Source organism: Oncorhynchus gorbuscha, linkage group LG02 (genome assembly GCF_021184085.1).
Source record: "Oncorhynchus gorbuscha isolate QuinsamMale2020 ecotype Even-year linkage group LG02, OgorEven_v1.0, whole genome shotgun sequence".
Lineage (NCBI taxonomy): Eukaryota > Metazoa > Chordata > Actinopteri > Salmoniformes > Salmonidae > Oncorhynchus > Oncorhynchus gorbuscha.
This window is the reverse complement of record NC_060174.1, coordinates 103,759,155-103,784,436: the sequence shown is the minus strand read 5'-3', so window position 1 is coordinate 103,784,436 and position 25,282 is coordinate 103,759,155. Positions and strand designations below refer to the sequence as shown.

At 46.0% G+C, this 25,282-nt stretch overlaps 1 protein-coding gene and 1 pseudogene across 1 annotated transcript; one reads left to right on the top strand and one right to left on the bottom strand.

Annotated features, from left to right (window-relative positions):
• Positions 1–402: 402 nt before the first annotated feature.
• Positions 403–6,898, top strand: LOC124014560 (annotated as a pseudogene).
• Positions 6,899–9,797: 2,899 nt separating this feature from the next.
• LOC123995165 (thymosin beta-11-like) lies at positions 9,798–12,581 on the bottom strand. Its single transcript, XM_046298577.1, has 3 exons — positions 12,443–12,581; positions 10,768–10,892; positions 9,798–10,174 (listed from the first exon to the last, which is right to left on the bottom strand). Exons 2-3 carry the CDS (start codon positions 10,865–10,867, stop codon positions 10,137–10,139), a joined length of 138 nt encoding a protein of 45 aa, XP_046154533.1. The 5' UTR covers positions 10,868–10,892; positions 12,443–12,581; the 3' UTR covers positions 9,798–10,136.
• Between the last annotated feature and the right edge of the window lie 12,701 nt (positions 12,582–25,282).

Below are 25,282 nucleotides of genomic sequence, written 5' to 3'. Positions count from 1 at the left end.
AGTTTACGTATAGCATTCATTGTATTTAGCTCCCTATCTGTCAGTCAATCGGAGCTGGCTGAATTTCTGCAGTCTCGCGACGCAGCCGGTAGCTGGCGATTTGGATGCAGCAGGCAGACTACCCGCGGAGATCAGCCATGCTTTTCTTCGCCCTCAAGCAAGCTAAATAGCGATATAAATCAACAGTCAATCCAGTAGGGTCTGGAAACTATAGTCAACTTCGATTGGTCAATCTCAACGGGATGTCGCGGAGTAAAATTCAATAAAATAAATCAGTTCAATCAAATGTTGGTCCTTCATTGAAAATTAATATTTGTTTTTGAATATTGTGTTTTATCCCCCCCCCCCCCCAAAGTGTTATATGAATCTATTGTGAGTTTCTCCTTCGGATGCGTTGCGTTGCTGAGAGCCCATTGGCTATCCGAAAGGTCAATGTTGTGGGTATTGAAGGTTTGGGAACTTTTCCCGGAAGAAACATTCCGATTCAACTTGCCAGGAGGAACATCTCGTGTGACTTTGCGGTAAGTAAAAGGTGGCACTTTATTTTATATATATATATATATATTTTTTTTTTTGCAAAGAAGCCAATAGGAAAACACTTATCACGATGACAACGTTTTAGATACCCAATCTTAAATGACTTCTTACAGGAGCGCTCTCTTCCGGTAGTATAAAGATTGCCACGAGTTAGCTCGCCGAGTCGGAGAGTATCCATATTGAAAAGCAGCCCTCCGGCACCTTGCTCAATTTTAAACGGTAAACGCCATTTGTATTTGTTTACCGCGCACGTTATTGAGTTATGTGATTCAACGATTTATATCTCGTGCCATTAAGCTAGCTAAATAATGTATTATAGTTACCTTAACGTTAGCTATTGCTAACTAGATTTTGTCAAGTCAGGCACCACTGGCAGGCCGCGAACACTAACAGAATAACCAACTAAATTTAGCTAGATTAATTGCGAGCTAGATCTGTTAAGATGTTTTTTTTTTGGCTTTTGAATTGTTTCTGTACAATTTGCATGAATGCGTATGAAGTGAAACGTTGACTCAAAGTGATTTGCGTTAGCAACATTACATGCTAACTAGCCAGAGAAGCCGGTTAGCTTTACGGCCTGCGTCAGAATGTGCACGAATTGTCTACAACAAATGTCATGCATTTTTTTATATTTTTTTTAGCTAACGTTTCCTTTTATCCACATGGGTAGGTGATCACTATGTCTGACGACGCTGAACAGCAATTAATGGAGACGTCCGAAAATGGAAACGAAGCAGACGAGTTGAATGGAGCAGAAGAATCCACATTACAGGCCGAGACGGAGGAACAAGACAAACAGAGTTGTGAGGAAGAGGCTGCGGTGGAGGAAGTGGACGCCCAGAACGGAGCGGCAGAAGGCGGACAGATTAATGCAAGCAAAGGCGAGGATGACGCTGGGTAAGTTTATGCATGGTCGTATTATAATAACGTTAGCTGCAAACGTTTTTTTATTTTTTTAATTTTTTAATCTTTTGTTTAGTCTTTTGGCGCCATGCCCAACCCATTTGGGGGATGGGCTTCAACTGACTAGTATTGTTGCACTTATGCAATCGGTGTTTTTGAGTTGCGGTGATACAACCGAAGTGTGAACTCCCGGTTTTATTGGCCTGTACAAGTTTGTAAAGCCACAATGTGTGCCCATCCGAACTTTAATGAAATTTAAGTGCCTGCTCAATTGTCAGTTCATGAGCCTTGTCCTCGGTCCTTTACTGATCTGTGTTTCTCTGCAGCAAAATGTTTGTTGGTGGACTTAGCTGGGACACTAGCAAAAAAGACCTGAAAGACTACTTCTCCAAATTTGGAGAGGTGACAGATTGTACCATCAAGATGGACTCAAACACAGGAAGGTCACGCGGGTTTGGGTTCATCTTGTTCCAAACGGCAGCAAGTGTAGACAAGGTGTGTGTTCTGTGGGAAAGGTGACGTGATTTTGATATCTTACATTTGTGGAAGTTGGGCTTTGTAGACAATTATTATTATTTTATTTTTTTGGGGCAACCTTGAAGGTTCTTGAGCAGAAAGAACACAGGCTAGATGGACGACAGATAGACCCAAAGAAGGCAATGGCAATGAAGAAGGAACCAGCCAAGAAGATCTTTGTTGGTGGTCTAAATCCAGAAGCCACGGAGGAGACAATCAGAGAATACTTTGGAACGTTTGGGGAGGTTTGTCACTGTCCTTCTATCATTCTATGATGACCTCTGCATGACCCTCCTGTGTTTCAGTAGCTACGGATGTTAATTGATGTGTTATTAATTTCTTTCTTTCTCAAACCTTCTAGATTGAATCCATTGAACTCCCAGTGGACCCCAAATTCAAAAAAAGGAGGGGTTTTATCTTCATCACGTTCAAAGAAGAGTCCACCGTTAAAAAATGCCTTGAGAAAAAGTTCCACAATGTGTGTGGAACTAAAGTTACAGATGGAAAGGAAGGTCTTGTATGTATATTTCTTTATTTTTCTACTTACTGTTGGTGGAGATGTGCATGCTGGGTCCTATATCAATTTGCCTAAGCATCCTATCTGTGTGTGAAATGCTAACTTGTGTCTAATTGCAACTTTATTTGTGTATAGTCTTCATTCCCTGCTGAAATGCTTTGGGGCATGGTCACTCACCCAGTCTTCATTCCCTGCTGAAATGCTTTGGGGCATGGTCACTCACCCAGTCTTCATTCCCTGCTGAAATGCTTTGGGGCATGGTCACTCACCCAGTCTTCATTCCCTGCTGAAATGCTTTGGGGCATGGTCACTCACCCAGTCTTCATTCCCTGCTGAAATGCTTTGGGGCATGGTCACTCACCCAGTCTTCATTCCCTGCTGAAATGCTTTGGGGGGCATCACCCAGTCTTCATTCCTGCTGAAATGCCCAGTCTGACCCAGTCTTCCTTCCCTGCTGAAATGCTTTGGGGCATGGTCACTCACCCAGTCTTCATTCCCTGCTGAAATGCTTTGGGGCATGGTCACTCACCCTGGCTTGAAATAATGTATCCTCACTAAGGCTGGGCGGTATACCATATTTTACTATATACCGGTATTGATGCAGGGACCGGTTTGGGTTTTTACTTGACCTTCTATACCGGTATTTGAATGTTTGGTTTGTTAAATGTGATAAGCCGTGGGTAACATCCACTTGCATAGTTTACTTGGCTACTTGAGTCATCTCTCTCTCTCCATGCCGCTTTCTACAGACCTAGCCCCGCCCCCTGTCACTCAAAGAGCGCATTGTTGCTCCTCAACCACGAGACACTTGCTTTCAGTCGCTCTGCATGATCAATGCAGCACATTCAACAATGATGCTGTTTTCACTTTGCTTCTTAATATACATCCACTAGCGTTCTATAATGACACTATTAGTTTGTTTCTTACATTAGCAAACCGCTCGTTTGTCTTAGCAAGTTGCCATAAATCTTGAGATGCTATTTGTTAGTCGCTAATAGCTAGCTAGCTAGCTAATAAATGTACTGAGTATGAGCAAACGTAAGCTAGCTAATACAACCTGATAATACCAGTGATTGTGTAGACCTAAATCAGTGTGTTTGTGCAACAGTATTACATTTAAATTTAAGTCATTTATCTTCTAAATCAAGAATGTTAGCTACATGAAGTTGCTAAGAGAACATGCAATGCATCTGACGCTTATAGGGTTCCCTAGGAAACGGAATTAGAATAGTCGTTCTATTTCCACGGTTGCAACAGTTATGCTCAACTTTTACTTCACGACATTCCTCAAGAAAATACTGTACTTTTTACTCCATACATTTTCCCTGACACCTAAAAGTACTCGTTACATTTTGAATGCTTAGCAGGACAGGAAAATGGTCCAATTCACACCCTTGAAGAGAACATCCCTGGTCGTCCTTACTGCCTCTGATCTGGAGGACTCGCTAAACAGAGAACATCCCTGGTCATCCCTACTGCCTCTGATCTGGCGGACTCACTAAACAGAGATCATCCCTGGTCATCCCTACTGCCTCAGATCTGGAGGACTCACTAAACAGAGATCATCCCTACTGCCTCAGATCTGGAGGACTCACTAAACAGAGAACATCCCTGGTTATCCTTACTGCCTCTGATCTGGCCGACTCACTAAACACACATGCTTTGTTTTTAAATTACGTCTGAGTGTTGGAGTGTGCCCCTGGCTAGCCATACATTTAAACATATATATATATATTGTAAAAAATAGTCATTTTAATCTTTAATAATCTATAATCTTTAATCTATATATATATATAATTGTACCTTAAGTACATTTTATCAATTACTTTTGATACTAGGTGTAGTATTTAAAACCAAATTATTTTACTGGGTGACTTGCTTGAGTAATTTTCTATTAACGATTCTTTACTTTTACTCAAGTATGACAATTGGTTACTTTTTCCACCACTGCAATTGGGTGCAGGAAATGATAAAAGTGCTGAAATTAGTTTTGGTTGAAGGTGAATTGTTTTCTACTGTTCAATCAGAATGGAGACTCATTGAAGTCGCTCTGGATAAGAGCGTCTGCTAAATGACTTACAATGGTAAACCATTTACATTTATGTGTTGCCACCCTGGGATCACTCACTACCCATGAAGCACCCTAGGATCACTCACTACCCATGAAGCACCCTAGGATCACTCACTACCCATGAAGCACCCTAGGATCACTCACTACCCATAAAGCACCCTAGGATCACTCACTACCCATAAAGCACCCTAGGATCACTCACTACCCATAAAGCACCCTAGGATCACTCACTACCCATAAAGCACCCTAGGATCACTCACTACTCCTAAAGCACCCTGGAATCGCTCACTACTCCTAAAGCACCCTGGGATCGCTCGCTACTCCTAAAGCACCCTGGGATCGCTCGCTACTCCTAAAGCACCCTGGGATCGCTCGCTACTCCTAAAGCACCCTGGGATCGCTCGCTACTCCTAAAGCACCCTGGGATCGCTCACTACTCCTAAAGCGCCTTGGAATCGCTCGCTGGTCCTAAAGCACCCTGGGATCGCTCGCTGGTCCTAGAGCAAATGTTGAGCTTTTATTATTCTAACTAAAAAAATACAATTTCATTTTTTAAATACCGTGATATAGTATTTTTGCCATATCTCCCAGCCCTAATCTCACTGACATTTTCATGTTGCGTGCAAGAGTTTCAGACTTGTTTTCATGGCGTTAAATTATTTGACCGCTTCGTTTCATCAATTTGAACACTTTTTTTCGTGTTTGCATTTTAGAGTTCAGATCTAATTAAAAAACATTTTTTAATGAATTGTATTGACATTCGGTGTCTGACTGAGATGGGGGGGGTCCAGTGTGAGCTCTAAGCTAAAGTCAATGCTTCAACTTAAGATGTGACTTGACTGAATTAGCCCTAGCATGTTTGTACTCCATGCTGCGATCTCTTTACAGCATCCTGTATAATTAAACATCCTCGTTTGTCATCCCAGTGTGAGATCAAAATCGCCCAGCCCAAAGAGGTGTACCAGCAGCAGCAATTTGGAGGCCGTGGTGGCGCCAGCTATGGAGGAGGCCGGGGGAGGCAGAGGCCGTGGAGGTGGTGGTGAGTATTAACTCAACAGTGACATCTTGTTATGAGTGACCAGGGCATAGAGAAGGTCTGTGTACAATGGGTTCTACCTGCAGGAAGACATTCTGGTCTAAGGCTGCGAGATGGGTGTGGTACTCTAGGCAGGGACGGCTCAGAGAAACTGGATTGCTAATTAGCATCTCTGGACTATGAATATCTTTTTTTTTTTTTTTTTTTGTGAAAACAATTTTTAGTCTGTTTGACTTGGAACCACCTTTTTTGTTTCCCTCAGGCCAAAACCAGTATGGCAACCAGGGCTATAATAACTACTGGAACCAGGGCTATGGCAACCAGGGCTATGGCAACCAGGGCTATGGCAACCAGGGCTATGGTTATGGTGGGCAGCAGGCCTATGGAAACTATGGCGCTTACGGCAACTATGACTACTCTGCTGGATACTACGGCGGTGGCTATGGAGGGGGGCTACGACTACAGTGAGTATACAGACCTCTGGCAAGCGCCTTCCTGATTTATATGACTTGTCTTTGCACAGAAGCACTCAGTCCTCTCTCTCTATTCCTGCAGACCAGGGCAATACAAGCTATGGGAAAACTCCAAGACGTGGAGGTCACCAGGGTAGCTACAAGCCATACTGATCTCATGTAGTGCAGGTATGCATTTTAGTGCCTTGTAACATTGTGGTCCTATATATATAGCTGTTAGATTTGTGGCATTGATGCCAACAATTCCTTGCCACGATTTAGTCTGGCCCAGGGGGAAGGCTATTGTGGATTAGAATGAAATTATCCACTGTTCATCAATTGGATTTAGAAAGTACCGTTCTGTTGGGGGACAGGAAACTTTGTTTAAAAGGACACAACCTCAAACCCTCAAATTTGCCCGCATAATCTGCATCAAAGATGCACCCCTACAACTACACTACTGGATCAATAAGGGTTGATGTTGCGGTGGACCATGTTCTAGAGCGGGAGATGGGAGACTATCTGCTTAAAGCTGCACAGCAAATTTAACAAAATGTCTGCCGTTTCCCTTAATGCTATGCTATGACCGATCTAACCAGCAGCATTGGCTTCCTAATCATCCCCTTCTTGCATGCTTGTTGCTCTAGCTGTTTGCTCTTTGATGCAGGGTGGTGGGGGTCGTGTCATAAGTGGTGTGGCAACAATTCCCTTTTTCTCCTCTCTTAAAGGACTCAAGTAATCCAGATTTGAGACTGGGGTGCGGCAGTGTGCAGGACTTCATTCTTTCCTTTGGGATGACAGACTTGAACTCCACTTGTACAGACCATCTGAGGAACTGGGGAAGCAAATGTCACTTTTCCACGGTTTTTTATTTTTATCTTCTTTTTTTTTTCGTCCACATTTCCAGAGATGGAAGTAATTTTTACTGTACTTTTTGGTACCTTTGAATCTAATGTATTGTATGGTATTTTACATGGCGACTGGATTTACATGAGCATCGAAAGCTGTCGGAGCTTTTAAAATAAAGCAATTCTGAGTAATTTTTTTCTGGTTTCTAGATTACTTTCTTTTCTGACTCTGCAAGTTGGCAAAATAACTTTCAACAATGAATTCGGTGTAGGGTTGGCGATCATGTAAAAAAAGGGATTTATCTTAATCCCCCATTTAAGATTTTGTCTCTAGAGAATGTCTGCTTGTAAATGGAAGCAACCAATATATTTTGGATTCATTTTTAATTTTGACCTGTGTTAAGTGGCATTTACACATCTGGTTTTATGCTTAAAATATTGCAGGGGGGGGGTTGCAGCCCCCTGGAATTACATTCCACCAGTGTCTTTGGCAAATTGTTAGAAATAAACATTTTTGTTTATACTTTGTGTCCATCTCTCTGTTTTAATGCATAACTTGTGGATACTGTCCTTGGTGTTAAGGTCATCAAATGGCAGATTTACTATCCTCTTGTAAACTATTTGTGCTTTTCCAACTGAGGTTGCTGACACGTTTTGGCATATTAAAGTTTAATTAATAAAAAAAAAAAACATTATGCTTTCATTTTATGGCTGGGTTTACTTACACCGGCAGCCCAAGTTTGTTCTTTTTGCCCAATTGGCGAAAGGTCTGATCTTATCAGTCAAAACCAATGAAATATTTAAAATCATATTTGGGCTGCTTATGTAAATGAAGCTGTACGCATGAACACACAACTTACATGTAGGCGACGTGGACAGTGCTTTGCAATGGCAGACGGAAGTGCGTTAAAATTCGTTGAGTGTCTTGTCAGCTCTACAAAGGGACTTACCTCTAATCCTAAATTCCCACCTGTTAGTGTTCTGTTCTTCGTGATTTAATTGCACAACTGCTGTACCAGGTCTAAATCTGTCCCTGACTAGAAGGGCTCAATGGGGAAAAAATGAAGTTGAGGTCTATAGTTGCGTATTGACGGTGTTCTACACAATCCAGTGACTAATTGCCTGTGAAGCGTCTCCCTTATATTATACAGACTAGATCAATTGGTAGTTGGAACATGGTGGCATTCTGGACATGTTTATGTTCTGGAATGTTCAATTGAACTGCAACAGTACGGTACTGAAGGACCAGTTGAACAAAGTGGTGGGGAACATTTTTAGCATGGCCACTGCCCTTTTCAAATGTTGTCTAATCTGTGTTATGTTTTGCGTGAACCCCAGGAAGCGTAGCTGCAGCTAATGGGGATCCTAATAAAAATACCAAAAATGTCACTCATTGCTTCAAGCCACACTCAGCAAACGTACCCTGAAGTTTCTTCCCAAAACGTTTGGGGGCAACTTGTCATTCAGTACTAACCGTTCTGCAACAGAGCGAACCAATGCACCCACCCCATGTTCTTTCAGCCTGGTCCCAGGTCAGTCTCCAATAGCCTGGTCCCAGGTCAGTCTCCAATAGCCTGGTCCCAGATCTGTCTCCAATAGCCTGGTCCCAGATCTGTCTCCAATAGCCTGGTCCCAGATCTGTCTCCAATAGCCTGGTCCCAGATCTGTCTCCAATAGCCTGGTCCCAGATCTGTCTCCAATAGCCTGGTCCCAGATCTGTCTCCAAGTTTGCAGAAACAAGCCTGGTCCCAGATCTGTCTCCAGGCTAGCCACTAATCAATGTTTCTTGAGCCCAGATCTGTTCTGAGAAATGTGGAAGATCTGTCTCTGAAGACCTGGTCCCAGATCTGTCTCCTGAAGACAGCCTGGTCCCAGATCTGTCTCCAATATACTGGTTTTCCCAGATCTGTTTAGCCTGGTCCCAGATCTGTTTGTGCTTTTGCCTACTCCATTATCAAGCCTAACAAGTTTGCAGAAACTGACTGGCACCCAGGCTAGCCACTAATCAATGTTTCTTGAGCTACAGCTGCTATTCTGAGGTTCTGAGAAATGTGGAAGACTGCCTCTGAAGACATGAATATACTGGTTTTGATCTTTAGGCCTCTGAAGACATGAATATACTGGTTTTGATCTTTAGGCCTCTGAAGACATGAATATACTGGTTTTGATCTTTAGGCCTGTAGAAGAGATGAATATACTGGTTTTGATCTTTAGGCCTGTAGAAGAGATGAATATACTGGTTTTGATCTTTAGGCCTCTGAAGAGATGAATATACTGGTTTTGATCTTTAGGCCTCTGAAGAGGTGAATATACTGGTTTTGATCTTTAGGCCTCTGAAGAGATGAATATACTGGTTTTGATCTTTAGGCCTCAAGAGGTGAATATACTGGTTTTGATCTTTAGGCCTGTAGAAGAGATGAATATACTGGTTTTGATCTTTAGGCCTGTAGAAGAGATGAATATACTGGTTTTGATCTTTAGGCCTGTAGAAGAGATGAATATACTGGTTTTGATCTTTAGGCCTCTGAAGAGATGAATATACTGGTTTTGATCTTTAGGCCTCTGAAGAGATGAATATACTGGTTTTGATCTTTAGGCCTGTAGAAGAGATGAATATACTGGTTTTGATCTTTAGGCCTCTGAAGAGATGAATATACTGGTTTTGATCTTTAGGCCTCTGAAGAGATGAATATACTGGTTTTGATCTTTAGGCCTGTAGAAGAGGTGAATATACTGGTTTTGATCTTTAGGCCTCTGAAGAGATGAATATACTGGTTTTGATCTTTAGGCCTCTGAAGAGATGAATATACTGGTTTTGATCTTCAGGCCTCTGAAGAGATGAATATACTGGTTTTGATCTTTAGACTTCAATTTGAGGACGCATCCTGTTACCATGACAATGTAAGAAAAACAAACATTTTTTTTTCAATGTCGTCTTTATTACTCTGACTAAGGTGGTGTTTACACTGGCAGCAACACAGATATTTTTTTCAGAGCTGATCTGTTTGGTGAAAATAAGATTTTTTTATTTGGGCTGCCTGTGTAAACGTAGCCAGAAAGACATTCAAAACAAATAGAGCCATAAGTGTTTGGAAAAACTCCTCTGGCTCTGACTCTAAAAGCCAATCCTAGTACCCCTCTAGAATTTGACATGTTGAGCACCAGTGTGATAGTCTAGGTCTTGTCATAGTGGAGGTTCCCGGCAGACGGGCTTGATAATCAAATTAAAGTAGCTTGTCTGAAACTCTTCCTCAGGTCAATGCGATTGCTCTCGTTTCCTCTCTTCATCGATCGCTACAACAGAGAAACAAAGCAAAATGTTGAACCCTTTGCAATGAAGACAGCCATCCATCTCTGATATTCATGAATAATAAACAGTCCATTTCCATTATTGAATGATACGGATGATACAATGACCTCTCATCCTCGTTTAAGGCTAAATGGTTGAGTGAGATGGCTGAGACACACTGACTCAGAAGGTCACTTTCACAGATTGCAGCTCTTGAGTTGAAGCTGAAGCACAAATGTTGACTCATCACCAGTGTCACCATGTAAAATGTATGTACATTAGGAGAACATCTCCCCTTGTTTGGGACAGGGTACAGTACAAGGTGTCTTTTACAAGGAATCTTAACGATTTTGCTTAATCCGTAACATATTTGCATTTCCGTTGTCGAATCAGCCTATTTATATAGAATACCCCCTGAACACACACAGTTTCCTTACATGGATGGGAGATAATGTCCCTTTTTTTTGCCTGGTCATTTTGCTAGGGAGAGATGCCAGTATGAAGAGTGATCCGTCTAGCAGCCAATGGCACGCCTCACAGGGCTGAGCCCTGGCTCAAGTACATTCATCACACAGCTAGATTAACAAGATTCACTCACTTTCTTTGGTTGGCAGTGGGTTCTTCACTCTGGTCTCCGTCTTCTTCAGCTTAGTCTTATCAAAGCTGGAGATTTCCCTCATGTTGGGTTTGTCAGACATGATGGCTGTACGTGGAGAAAGAGAGCTGTAAATGAGACAGTAGTTAGTATCAATATGTTACTATCAGAATGGCTATGAGTATGGACACGCCTTAGAATGGAACATGACTCATGTCCTCAGAGTTTTAAGATTGCTACCACTGTCTGTCTGTCTGTATGTGCATGTAGGTGGGTTGTGAAGGGCAGCTGCTTCTAAGAGGTTCATGGATGGGTGTTTGTCTCTCTGTCTGGCTGAGTCATCCCTCATGTCTGCTCCTCAGATCCTCTATGTACTATTGGGCTTGGTCTTTGTTCTCCCCTTTACCATCCTTCTCTCTCTATCCCCCCCTTCTACACCTCCTTCATTCTGTCTATCCCCCTTTTACCATCCTTCATTCCGTTTATCCCCCTTCTACCATCCTCCATTCCGTTTATCCCCCTTCTACCATCCTCCATTCCGTTTATCCCCTTCTACCCCTCCTTCATTCTGTCTATCCCCCTTCTACACCTCCTTCATTCTGTCTATCCCCCTTATACCCCTCCTCTATTCCGTCTATCCCCCTTCTACACCTCCTTCATTCCGTCTATCCCCCTTCTACCATCCTCCATTCAGTCTATCTCCCTTCTACCATCCTCTATTCTGTCTATCCCCCTTCTACCCCTCCTTCATTCTGTCTATCCCCCTTCTACCATCCTCTATTCTGTCTATCCTATCCCCCTTCTACCCCTCCTCCATTCTGTCTATCCCCCTTCTACCATCCTCTATTCTGTCTATCTCCATTCTACCATCCTTCATTCTGTCTATCCCCCTTCTACCCCTCCTTCATTTTGTCTATCCCCCTTCTACCCTCCTCTATTCTGTCTATCCTATCCCCCTTCTACCCCTCCTTCATTCTGTCTATCCCCCTTCTACCATCCTCTATTCTGTCTATCCCCCTTCTACCCCTCCTTCATTCTGTCTATCCCCCTTCTACCCCTCCTTCATTCCGTCTATCCCCCTTCTACCCCTCCTTCATTCTGTCTATCCCCTTCTACCCCTCCTCCATTCCGTCTATCCCCCTTCAACACCTCCTCAATTCTGTCTATCCCCTCCTTCTACGCCTCATTCATTCTCTCTATATTCCCCTTCTACCCCTCGCTGTGAATCCAGCCCTTCCTTTCTCCTCCTAGAGGTATCATGTTAGAGGTAATCAATCAGCACCCAGGGAGAGAAAGTGTCTCGTTATAGTCCAGTCTATTAGTAATATCCCCCCCCCCCCCCTAAAATGTCCTCAGTCTTGTTGGGTAAGGCTGTCTAATTGCCAGCCTGCTGTGATACTACAAGTAACTGACTCTATCGCCCAAGTAAATGGGTGGCATATGGACCGTGATAGATAATATGGTTATACTGACACAGATTGGTTCAGCGCACAATCTGTTAACAACGTGGGTTTCCCTGAAGACCACCCCACTGGGGGGGGGAATGACGGCATTCGCTCATATCATATCACTGATATTAGGCTCGTGGGCTAACTTCCCACATAAGCTAATAGATGTAGCATATGTAATATGATACACATTTAATATATGCACAGATGTAATGAAGAGTGTGTCTTACCTTAGAGCAGGGTGTGCCGGTTCCAGAAGCTGCACGTGCCAGTGTCTATGTCTCTCTATTAGCGAGTCCAGAGCTGCGTCTGATACTGCATGTGTCTTTCAGAAGGGTGTGGGCAGGAGGAAAGGGAGGTGGCTATTGATCCGCCCATCTCATCCTCCTCCATACATCCTGACACAACATTAAATATTCATGCCACGTAGTAGGAGGTGCAGCAGCATCAGTTCCCAGAGTAACACCGCTGATTCCACACTGATAGGAAAAACAGTGGCACCCTTGACAAAGACACCCTTGACAAAGATAATGACTATAAAATAAAATATTAAAATACTGGGGAAATGATATTATTTTATAGTAATAATTGCTCAGAGAAATGGATTTTGTTTAAATGAGTAATCATTGTTTTTCTCAAAAAGGTAGGGGTCAACATTATTGACACCTCTAAAGATTCTTATAAATAAAGTAGTCGAAAGTTTAGTATTTAGTCCCATATTCCTAGCACGCAATGACTACATCAAGCTTGTGACTCTACAAACTTGTTGGGTGCATTTTTGCAGTTGTTTTTTTTGTTTGATATTATTTTGTGGCCAGTAAAAACGAGTGGTTATTAAATCATTTCTGGTGTCATTTCAGATGATCCTGAATGATGAGTGGGAAAGTTACAGAGGGATAAAAAGGTTATTCTTCCACGACATGCTAACGTCCCCTGTTATTGGTAATGGTGAGATGTTAGCATGTCTGGAGGGTGGAATCTTTAGCCCATCAACATTATTCACCATTCATTCAGGATTGTCTGTAATCATGGTAGCATCCACATTCATGTAAAAGTGTTTAGAAATTATATTATATTCTTATTTATATTAAAAGTGACTCCAAAATGTCACAATACATTATTTACCATTCATTTTTATTGGTTCATAAATCATCTCAAACACAAACAAAACTAACTGCAAATGCATCCAACAAGTATGTAGAGTCACAAGATTAATGTGATCATTGCGTGCTAGGAATATGGGACCAAGTACCAAACCACTTTATTTCTAAGAATATTTAAAGAGTGTCAATTTTGACCCCTACCGTAAAAAAAAAAATTAAATACTTGTTAAACAAAATCATATTCTCTAAGCAAAAGTATTAATTATAAAATAATATAATTTCCCAATGTTTTTAACATACAATATAGCTCAGTATTTGAATGTATGTATTTCATACAGTCATTATTGCTCATCTTTATAAAGGGTGTCAATCACTTCAGACCCCACTGTATATTAAGCTGCATCATGACGAGGTTAAGAGAGGCAATTATGTCATGGATGTAAATCAGGATTTTGAATAGTGGGAAGATTATGCAGATGAGCCCATGTGAAGTAGCAACAGGGGTTCTTCAAACGGTGCGGGGGAAGGGAGAGGGGGGGTGTAGCCTGCCCAGAATGATAAAGATGAATTAGTTATGCCTGTTGAATTGCAGAGGCACTCTGACACTCCCCACCTGTTTATGTCTCTCCAGGACATCTCCACCATTGCCCTTATGTATCCGTTCATCTAATCACTCCATTGCATACTCTACCTCTCCCCTCGGACTGATCCGTTCATCTAATCACTCCATTGCATACTCTACCTCTCCCCTCGGACTGATCCGTTCATCTAATCATCTCCATTGCATACTCTACCTCTCCCCTCGGACTGTTCATCTAATCACTCCATTGCATACTCTACCTCTCCCTCGGACTGATCCGTTCATCTAATCACTCCATTGCATACTCTACCTCTCCCCTCGGACTGATCCGTTCATCTAATCACTCCATTGCATACTCTACCTCTCCCCTCGGACTGATCCGTTCATCTAATCACTCCATTGCATACTCTACCTCTCCCCTCGGACTGATCCGTTCATCTAATCACTCCATTGCATACTCTACCTCTCCCCTCCTCGGACTGATCCGACTGATCCGTTCATCTAATCACTCCATTGCATACTCTACCTCTCCCCCGGACTGATCCGTTCATCTAATCACTCCCCCATTGCATACTCTACCTCTCCCCTCGGACTGATCCGTTCATCTAATCACTCCATTGCATACTCTACCTCTCCCCTCGGACTGATCCGTTCATCTAATCACTCCATTGCATACTCTACCTCTCCCCTCGGACTGATCCGTTCATCTAATCACTCCATTGCATACTCTACCTCTCCCCTCGGACTGATCCGTTCATCTAATCACTCCATTGCATACTCTACCTCTCCCCTCGGACTGATCCGTTCATCTAATCACTCCATTGCATACTCTACCTCTCCCCTCGGACTGATCCGTTCATCTAATCACTCCATTGCATACTCTACCTCTCCCCTCGGACTGATCCGTTCATCTAATCACTCCATTGCATACTCTACCTCTCCCCTCGGACTGATCCGTTCATCTAATCACTCCATTGCATACTCTACCTCTCCCCTCGGACTGATCCGTTCATCTAATCACTCCATTGCATACTCTACCTCTCCCCTCGGACTGATCCGTTCATCTAATCACTCCATTGCATACTCTACCTCTCCCCTCGGACTGATCCGTTCATCTAATCACTCCATTGCATACTCTACCTCTCCCCTCGGACTGATCCGTTCATCTAATCACTCTCTACCTCTGACTGATCCGTTCATCTAATCACTCCATTGCATACTCTACCTCTCCCCTCGGACTGATCCGTTCATCTAATCACTCCATTGCATACTCTACCTCTCCCCTCGGACTGATCCGTTCATCTAATCACTCCATTGCATACTCTACCTCTCCCCTCGGACTGATCCGTTCATCTAATCACTCCATTGCATACTCTACCTCTCCCCTCGGACTGATCCGTTCATCTAATCACTCCATTGCATACTCTACCTCTCCCCTCGGACTGATCCGTTCATCTAATCACTCCATTGCATACTCTACCTCTCCCCTCGGACTGATCCGTTCATCTAATCACTCCATTGCATACTCTACCTCTCCCCTCGGACTGATCCGTTCATCTAATCACTCCATTGCATACTCTACCTCTCCCCTCGGACTGATCCGTTCATCTAATCACTCCATTGCATACTCTACCTCTCCCCTCGGACTGATCCGTTCATCTAATCACTCCATTGCATACTCTACCTCTCCCCTCGGACTGATCCGTTCATCTAATCACTCCATTGCATACTCTACCTCTCCCCTCGGACTGATCCGTTCATCTAATCACTCCATTGCATACTCTACCTCTCCCCTCGGACTGATCCGTTCATCTAATCACTCCATTGCATACTCTACCTCTCCCCTCGGACTGATCCGTTCATCTAATCACTCCATTGCATACTCTACCTCTCCCCTCGGACTGATCCGTTCATCTAATCACTCCATTGCATACTCTACCTCTCCCCTCGGACTGATCCGTTCATCTAATCATCTAATCACTCCCCCGGATTGCATCCACATACTCTACCTCTCCCCTCGGACTGATCCGTTCATCTAATCACTCCATTGCATACTCTACCTCTCCCCTCGGACTGATCCGTTCATCTAATCACTCCATTGCATACTCTACCTCTCCCCTCGGACTGATCCGTTCATCTAATCACTCCATTGCATACTCTACCTCTCCCCTCGGACTGATCCGTTCATCTAATCACTCCATTGCATAATCGGACTGATCCGTTCATCTAATCACTCCATTGCATCTCTCTACCTCTCCCCTCGGACTGATCCGTTCATCTAATCACTCCATTGCATACTCTACCTCTCCCCTCGGACTGATCCGTTCATCTAATCACTCCATTGCATACTCTACCTCTCCCCTCGGACTGATCCGTTCATCTAATCACTCCATTGCATACTCTACCTCTCCCCTCGGACTGATCCGTTCATCTAATCACTCCATTGCATACTCTACCTCTCCCCTCGGACTGATCCGTTCATCTAATCACTCCATTGCATACTCTACCTCTCCCCTCGGACTGATCCGTTCATCTAATCACTCCATTGCATACTCTACCTCTCCCCTCGGACTGATCCGTTCATCTAATCACTCCATTGCATACTCTACCTCTCCCCTCGGACTGATCCGTTCATCTAATCACTCCATTGCATACTCTACCTCTCCCCTCGGACTGATCCGTTCATCTAATCACTCCATTGCATACTCTACCTCTCCCCTCGGACTGATCCGTTCATCTAATCACTCCATTGCATACTCTACCTCTCCCCTCGGACTGATCCGTTCATCTAATCACTCCATTGCATACTCTACCTCTCCCCTCGGACTGATCCGTTCATCTAATCACTCCATTGCATACTCTACCTCTCCCCTCGGACTAATCCGTTCATCTAATCACTCCATTGCATACTCTACCTCTCCCCTCGGACGGACTCCATTGACCTCTCCCCTCGGACGATTCATCTAATCACTCCATTGCATACTCTACCTTTCCCCTCGGACTGCACTGGGGGTAGTTTTCACAGACATTTAGTTATAAGAGCCATAGAAATATACTGTGATAAATTCAGAAGACATATATGCACAAACTGAGACAATGTAGACTCAGCGAGAGCTGAGATAGACAAATATCAGTGTTCAAGGATACATTCTCGCCGTTCCACGCCGACTGGATATGTCTGCTCAAGACAATAGAGGGGCCCTGCACTCTGCAGCCTCCGTGCTCCACACATGGTGAGGGGCTCTGCCCATTGGACGTGTAACGGATGTGAAATAGCTAGCTTAGTTAGCGGTGGTGCAGCGCTAAATAGCGGTTCAATCGGTGACGTCACTTGCTCTGAGACCTTGAAGTAGTGGTTCCCCCTTTGCTCTGCAAGGGCCGTGGCTTTTGTGGAGCGATGGGTAACGATGCTTCGAGGGGTTCGGCGCCCGGGTATGGGCTAGGGGACGGTCTAAAGTTATACTGTTACAGACACATGGTGATGATTCTTTGAGTGCCAGCTGCATCCTTAACCTGGGTGCCAGTCTGATTCTGCTCACTGGATAACTCCCTATGGAACTGTCATGTGTGATAATAATGGCGGAGTTGGCAAAAACACAATCAGATCTGGGACCAGGCTAAAGGAGGAGACAACAGATCTGGGACCAGGCTATAGTAGGAGACAACAGATCTGGGACCTGGCTAAAGGAGGAGACAACAGATCTGGGACCAGGCTATAGTAGGAGACAACAGATCTGGGACCAGGCTAGAGAAGGAGACAACAGATCTGGGATCAGGCTATAGAAGGAGACAACAGATCTGGGACCAGGCTATAGTAGGAGACAACAGATCTGGGACTAGTCTATAGAAGGAGACAACAGATCTGGGACCAGGCTATAGTAGGAGACAACAGATCTGGGACCAGGCTATAGAAGGAGACAACAGATCTGGGACCAGGCTATAGAAGGAGACAACAGATCTGGGACCAGGCTATAGGAGGAGACAACAGATCTGGGACCAGGCTATAGGAGGAGACAACAGATCTGGGACCAGGCTATAGGAGGAGACAACAGATCTGGGACCAGTCTGCTGCATCCTGGATGTTCCATAAAAACAAGAGGAATGTCAGTCATTCAGACACACACAGCTGTTGATAGGGTCCAGGGTGCCTCTGTTAATCTGGGGTGGGACAGGCAGGGTTGGGACACATCCAATCCCTGCTTTGAGGTGGCAGATGGCCATATGACAGAAACCTCTCAGTATCGATACAGTATTTAACAATAGTATGCATAGATTAGATGCCGGAAAACTCTTGAATGGTCCACAAAATGTGTGTGTAACGGATGTGAAACGGCTAGCTTAGTTAGCGGTGTGCGCTAAATAGCGTTTCAATCGGTTACGTCACTTGCTCTGAGACCTTGAAGTAGTAGTACCCCTTTGCTCTGCAAGGGCCGTGGCTTTTGTGGAGAGATGGGTAACGATGCTTCGAGGGTGACTGTTGTCGTTGTGTGCAGAAGGTCCCTGGTTCGCGCCCGGGTATGGGCGAGGGGACGGTTTAAAATTATACTGTTACATGTGGATAAAAGCTCCCACCATTGAAGGTAATGTTACTAACATGACTTTTTTGAATGGTACAGTTAGACCTCTAGTCAATATGAATATTTTACATTTACATTTAAGTCATTTAGCAGACGCTCTTATATCCAAATGTAACCTGAAGAAAGAGACCTTTGTTGACCTTTGTTGTACCACAATTATAGAATATTCTATTTGTTTCTACAAAATGCATAATAGGCCTATATAAAGCACTTATGATAGCTTGGTTCTCGTAACTAACTGAATTGTCCGTACTCGCCAAGATTATCACCGATAGTGTTTATGGAAGTTTCCAGTTTCATCTTCACCACTTGATGGAGACAGAGCACATGTCATATTACAAGGAGTAAAACCCGGCCTTGTGCACATAGTGTATCAGACTCACTCAACCCAGGTCTGTATGTCTGTTGTCTGTTCAGACTAGCTGGGGGGTTTGTATCTGTCTGGTTATGTTCACACTTTGACTGTGTGTTTGGTTATATATTATGTATGTGAAGAATAACTATTAATATAGTGCCTCAATACAATACAAGCACTGGACAGCACAGCAGACATTCACTGCTGAAGGAATATGTCAATTAGTCAGACTACTGGTTGTTTCTTGTTGACAACTATGGACTCAGTTTGAGAATAACCATGACATCTCATTGCTCTTTTGCTGCAGTGTTTCACAACTCCAGTTCTCCAGTACCCCCAACAGCCCAACTCCAGTCCTCCAGTACCCCCAACAGCCCATCTCCAGACCTCCAGTACTCCCAACAGCCCAACTCTAATCCTCCCGTACCCCCAACAGCCCAAATCCAGACCTCCAGTACTCCCAACAGCCCAACTCCAGTCCTCCAGTACCCCCAACAGCCCAACTCCAGTCCTCCAGTACCCCCAACAGCCCATCTCCAGACCTCCAGTACTCCCAACAGCCCAACTCTAATCCTCCATTGCACCCCCAACAGCCCAAATCCAGACCTCCAGTACTCCCAACAGCCCAACTCCAGTCCTCCAGTACCCCCAATAGCCCATCTCCAGACCTCCAGTACTCCCAACAGCCCAACTCTAGTCCTCCCGGACCCCCAAACAGCCCAAATCCAGACCTCCAGTACCCCCAACAGCCCAACTCCAGACCTCCAGTACCCCCAACAGCCCAACTCCAGTCCTCCAGTACCCCCAATAGCCCATCTCCAGACCTCCAGTACTCCCAACAGCCCAACTCTAGTCCTCCAGTACCCCAAACAGCCCAAATCCAGACCTCCAGTACTCCCAACAGCCCAACTCCAGTCCTCCAGTACCCCCCAACAGCCCAACTCCAGTCCTCCAGTACTCCCAACAGCCCAACTCCAGTCCTCCAGTACCCCCAACAGCCCAACTCCAGTCCTCCAGTACTCCCAACAGCCCAACTCCAGTCCTCCAGTACCCCCAACAGCCCGACTCTAGTCCTCCAGTACGCCCAACTCCAGTCCTCCAGTACCCTCAACAGCCCAACTCCAGTCCTCCAGTACCCTCAACAGCCCAACTCCAGTCCTCCAGTACACCCCAACAGCCCAACTCCAGTCATCCAGTACCCCCAACAGCCCATCTCCAGACCTCCAGTACCCCCAACAGCCCAAATCCAGTCCTCCAGTACCCCCTAACAGCCCAACTCCAGACCTCCAGTACCCCCAACAGCCCAACTCCAGTTCTCCAGTACTCCCCAACAGCCCAACTCCAGACCTCCAGTACCCCCAACAGCCCAACTCCAGTTCTCCAGTACCCCCTAACAGCCCAACTCCAGACCTCCAGTACCCCCTAACAGCCCAACTCCAGACCTCCAGTACCCCCTAACAGCCCAACTCCAGACCTCCAGTACCCCCTAACAGCCCAACTCCAGACCTCCAGTACCCCCAACAGCCCAACTCCAGTTCTCCAGTACCCCCAACAGCCCAACTCCAGTTCTCCAGTACCCCCAACAGCCCAACTCCAGTTCTCCAGTACCCCCAACAGCCCAACTCCAGTTCTCCAGTACCCCCAACAGCCCAACTCCAGTCCTCCAGTACTCCCCAACAGCCCAACTCCAGACCTCCAGTACCCCCAACAGCCCAACTCCAGTTCTCAGTACCCCCAACAGCCCAACTCCAGTTCTCCAGTACCCCTAACAGCCCAACTCCAGACCTCCAGTACCCCTAACAGCCCAACTCCAGACCTCCAGTACCCCCAACAGCCCAACTCCAGTTCTCCAGTACTCCCCAACAGCCCAACTCCAGACCTCCAGTACCCCCAACAGCCCAACTCCAGTTCTCCAGTACCCCCTAACAGCCCAACTCCAGACCTCCAGTACCCCTAACAGCCCAACTCCAGACCTCCAGTACCCCCTAACAGCCCAACTCCAGACCTCCAGTACCCCCAACAGCCAAAATCCAGTCCTCCCGTACCCCCAACAGCCCATCTCCAGACCTCCAGTACCCCCAACAGCTCAACTCCAGTCCTCCAGTACCCCCAACAGCCCAACTCCAGACCTCCAGTACCCCCAACAGCCCAACTGCAGTTCTCCAGTACCCCCAACAGCCCATCTCCAGACCTCCAGTACCCCCAACAGCCCAACTCCAGTTCTCCAGTACCCCCAACAGCCCAACTCCAGTTCTCCAGTACCCCTAACAGCCCAACTCCAGACCTCCAGTACCCCCTAACAGCCCAACTCCAGACCTCCAGTACCCCCAACAGCCCAACTCCAGTTCTCCAGTACCCCCTAACAGCCCAACTCCAGACCTCCAGTACCCCCTAACAGCCCAACTCCAGACCTCCAGTACCCCCAACAGCCCAACTCCAGTTCTCCAGTACCCCCAACAGCCCAACTCCAGTTCTCCAGTACCCCCTAACAGCCCAACTCCAGACCTCCAGTACCCCTAACAGCCCAACTCCAGACCTCCAGTACCCCCAACAGCCCAAATCCAGTCCTCCCGGACCCCCAACAGCCCATCTCCAGACCTCCAGTACCCCCAACAGCTCAACTCCAGTCCTCCAGTACCCCCAACAGCCCAACTCCAGACCTCCAGTACCCCCAACAGCCCAACTGCAGTTCTCCAGTACCCCCAACAGCCCATCTCCAGACCTCCAGTACCCCCAACAGCCCAACTCCAGTTCTCCAGTACCCCCAACAGCCCAACTCCAGTTCTCCAGTACCCCTAACAGCCCAACTCCAGACCTCCAGTACCCCTAACAGCCCAACTCCACACCTCCAGTACCCCCAACAGCCCAAATCCAGTTCTCCAGTACCCCCAACAGCCCAACTCCAGTTCTCCAGTACCCCCTAACAGCCCAACTCCAGACCTCCAGTACCCCTAACAGCCCAACTCCAGACCTCCAGTACCCCCAACAGCCCAACTCCAGTTCTCCAGTACCCCCTAACAGCCCAACTCCAGACCTCCAGTACCCCCTAACAGCCCAACTCCAGACCTCCAGTACCCCCAACAGCCCAACTCCAATTCTCCAGTACCCCCAACAGCCCAACTCCAGTTCTCCAGTACCCCCTAACAGCCCAACTCCAGACCTCCAGTACCCCCTAACAGCCCAACTCCAGACCTCCAGTACCCCCAACAGCCCAAATCCAGTCCTCCCAGATACCCCCAACAGCCCATCTCCAGACCTCCAGTACCCCCAACAGCTCAACTCCAGTCCTCCTAAATAGCGTTTCAATCGGTTAGTCACTTGAAGTAGTAGTACCCCCAACAGCCCAACTCCAGACCTCCAGTACCCCCAACAGCCCAACTGCAGTTCTCCAGTACCCCCAACAGCCCATCTCCAGACCTCCAGTACCCCCAACAGCCCAACTCCAGTTCTCCAGTACCCCCAACAGCACAACTCCAGTTCTCCAGTACCCCCTAACAGCCCAACTCCAGACCTCCAGTACCCCTAACAGCCCAACTCCAGACCTCCAGTACCCCCAACAGCCCAACTCCAGTTCTGTTCCAGTAGCCCCCAACAGCCCAACTCCAGTTCTCCAGTACTTTTTTAACAGCCCAACTCCAGACCTCCAGTACCCCTAACAGCCCAACTCCAGACATTCCAGTACCCCCAACAGCCCAAATCCAGTCTTCCCTGACCCCCAACAGCCCATCTCCAGACCTCCAGTACCCCCAACAGCTCAACTCCAGTCCTCCATTTGTACCCCCAACAGCCCAACTCCAGACCTCCAGTACACCCCAACAGCCCAACTGCAGTTCTCCGATAGTGTTTATGGAAGTTTCCAGTTTCCCAACAGCCCAACTCCAGACCTCCAGTACCCCCAACAGCCCAATTCCAGTCCCCCAGTACCCCCAACAGCCCATACTCCAGACCTCCAGTACCCCCAACAGCCCAACTCCAGTCTGTACCCCCAACAGCCCAACTCCAGACCTCCAGTACTCCCCAACAGTTCACATTATTGTTGTAAGCCCTGGACAAACACACCTCATTCAGATCATTGAGGGCTTGATGATTAGTTGACAAGTTGAATCAGGTGTTCTTGTTGGGTTAAAATAAAAATGTGTCCTGGAGGACCAGGGGTGGGTTGTTGGGGTACTGGAGGACCAGGGGTGGGTTGTTGGGGGTACTGGAGGACCAGGGTTGGGTTGTTGGGGGTACTGGAGGACCAGGGGTGGGTTGTTGGGGGTACTGGAGGACCAGGGGTGGGTTGTTGGGGGTACTGGAGGACCAGGGTTGGGTTGTTGGGGGTACTGGAGGACCAGGGGTGGGTTGTTGGGGGTACTGGAGGACCAGGGTTGGGTTGTTGGGGGTACTGGAGGACCAGGGGTGGGTTGTTGGGGGTACTGGAGGACCAGGGTTGGGTTGTTGGGGGTACTTGAGGACCAGGGTTGGGTTGGGTTGTTGGGGGTACTGGAGGACCAGGGGTGGGTTGTTGGGGGTACTTGAGGACCAGGGTTGGGTTGGGTTGTTGGGGGTACTGGAGGACCAGGGTTGGGGGTTGTTGGGGGACTGGAGGACTGGAGTTGGGTTGTTGGCGGTACTGGAGGACCAGGGGTGGGTTGTTGGGGGTACTGGAGGACCAGGGGTGGGTTGTTGGGGGTACTGGAGGACCAGGGGTGGGTTGTTGGGGGTACTGGAGGACCAGGGGTGGGTTGTTGGGGGTACTTGAGGACCAGGGTTGGGTTGGGTTGTTGGGGGTACTGGAGGACCAGGGGTGGGTTGTTGGGGGTACTTGAGGACCAGGGTTGGGTTGTTGGGGGTACTGGAGGACCAGGGTTGGGTTGTTGGGGGTACTGGAGGACCAGGGTTGGGGGTACTGGAGGACCAGGGTTGGGTTGTTGGGGGTACTGGAGGACCAGGGTTGGGAACCACTGTTAGGTGAGTACAGGGTATAGTCTGGGCACACTGTCATACCCTAGGGCCCAGGTTTTCTAAAGTTATCTGATCAGATAGGATTAAATGTTAGAATTAGTATTTTCAAAACTGAAAAAATTAGATTCTGATCCTCCCAATAGGGATTTGGTTTGGTAATCCAATCTGACCTTGAGGATTACATTTCATTTGTTCATTTTTCAAAGGTGTTTTGATGGTGAAAATCTGCATTATTTTGATCCCACTGGACATGTGGATTCAGGGTGGATTTATAAGCTGACAACCAATACATTTGAATGTAACTAAGGTAACGAGGTGTTACATTTCCTGAAAACTAAAGGTTCATTATGTTACATGTATAGGTAGCTGGTCAGTTGTTATATTGAGAAATGTCAAATGAATGCACGTACTTACTGATATGTAGGCTAAATAGTATTTAGCAGTAGTATTTAGTAGTAGTATTTAAATGATTATTTAGGTAGCTTTATTAATGTATTTCATTCATCTCCGTTTCCCTTTGACAGTGTAGACGTGGTAGTGTAACGGCGTTTCAATCGGTGACGTCACTTGCTCTGAGACCTTGAAGTAGTAGTTCCCCCTTTGCTCTGCAAGGGCCGTGGCTTTTGTGGAGAGATGGGTAACGATGCTTCGTGGGTGACGGTTGTTGTTGTGTGCAGAGGGTCCCTGGTTCGCGCCCGCGTATGGGCGAGGGGACGGTCTAAAGTTATACTGTTACAGTAGCACAAGATGTCCATTAGATGGAAATGTGTCGACCTGTTCAAAGCACTGAAAACAAGTGTTCTGTGATCTTGATATTGTTGTATCTGGATCAAAATAATCCTATCCCATTATTTTCAGAGAAATCGCCTCAAAAACAGCCACATTCATCAGATCCTGTATTGCAAAAAAAAGTGATTAAACAATTAAACGTTTAAACAAAACAAAAAAATCTGGGCCCTGAATAAAGCGTTTTATCTCAAGATTTTTCATTTTTGTCAAGCAGTTTTCATCTTTGTCCACTAGGCGGCAGTGTAAGTCCTTTTTGGTCATGGTTCTGCAATAACACACAGTGACGTTTCCACATTCTGTTGCATTACAGCCTGAATTCAAAATCGATTAATTAGACTTTTTTTTCTCTCTCAATTTAATACATTTTTCTCACCCATTTACACACAATACCCCATAAATGAAAAAGTGAAAACATGTTATTGAAAATTAAATACACAAGTATTCACACACCTGAATCAATACTTGGTAGATGCACCTTTGGCAGAAATTACATCTGGATTTGGGGATTCTCTCCCACTCTTTCTTGCAGATTTTTTCAAGCTCTTGTTAAATTAGATGGGAAGTAGCAGTGAACAGCAATCTCCAAATCCTTCCGCAGATTTGTTATGGGATTCAAGTCTGGACTTTGGCTGGGCCACTGTCACATTCTTGTTCTGAAGTCATTCCAGCGTTGCTTTGGGGTCATTGTCCTGTTTCAATGTAGACATTCGACTCCAGTC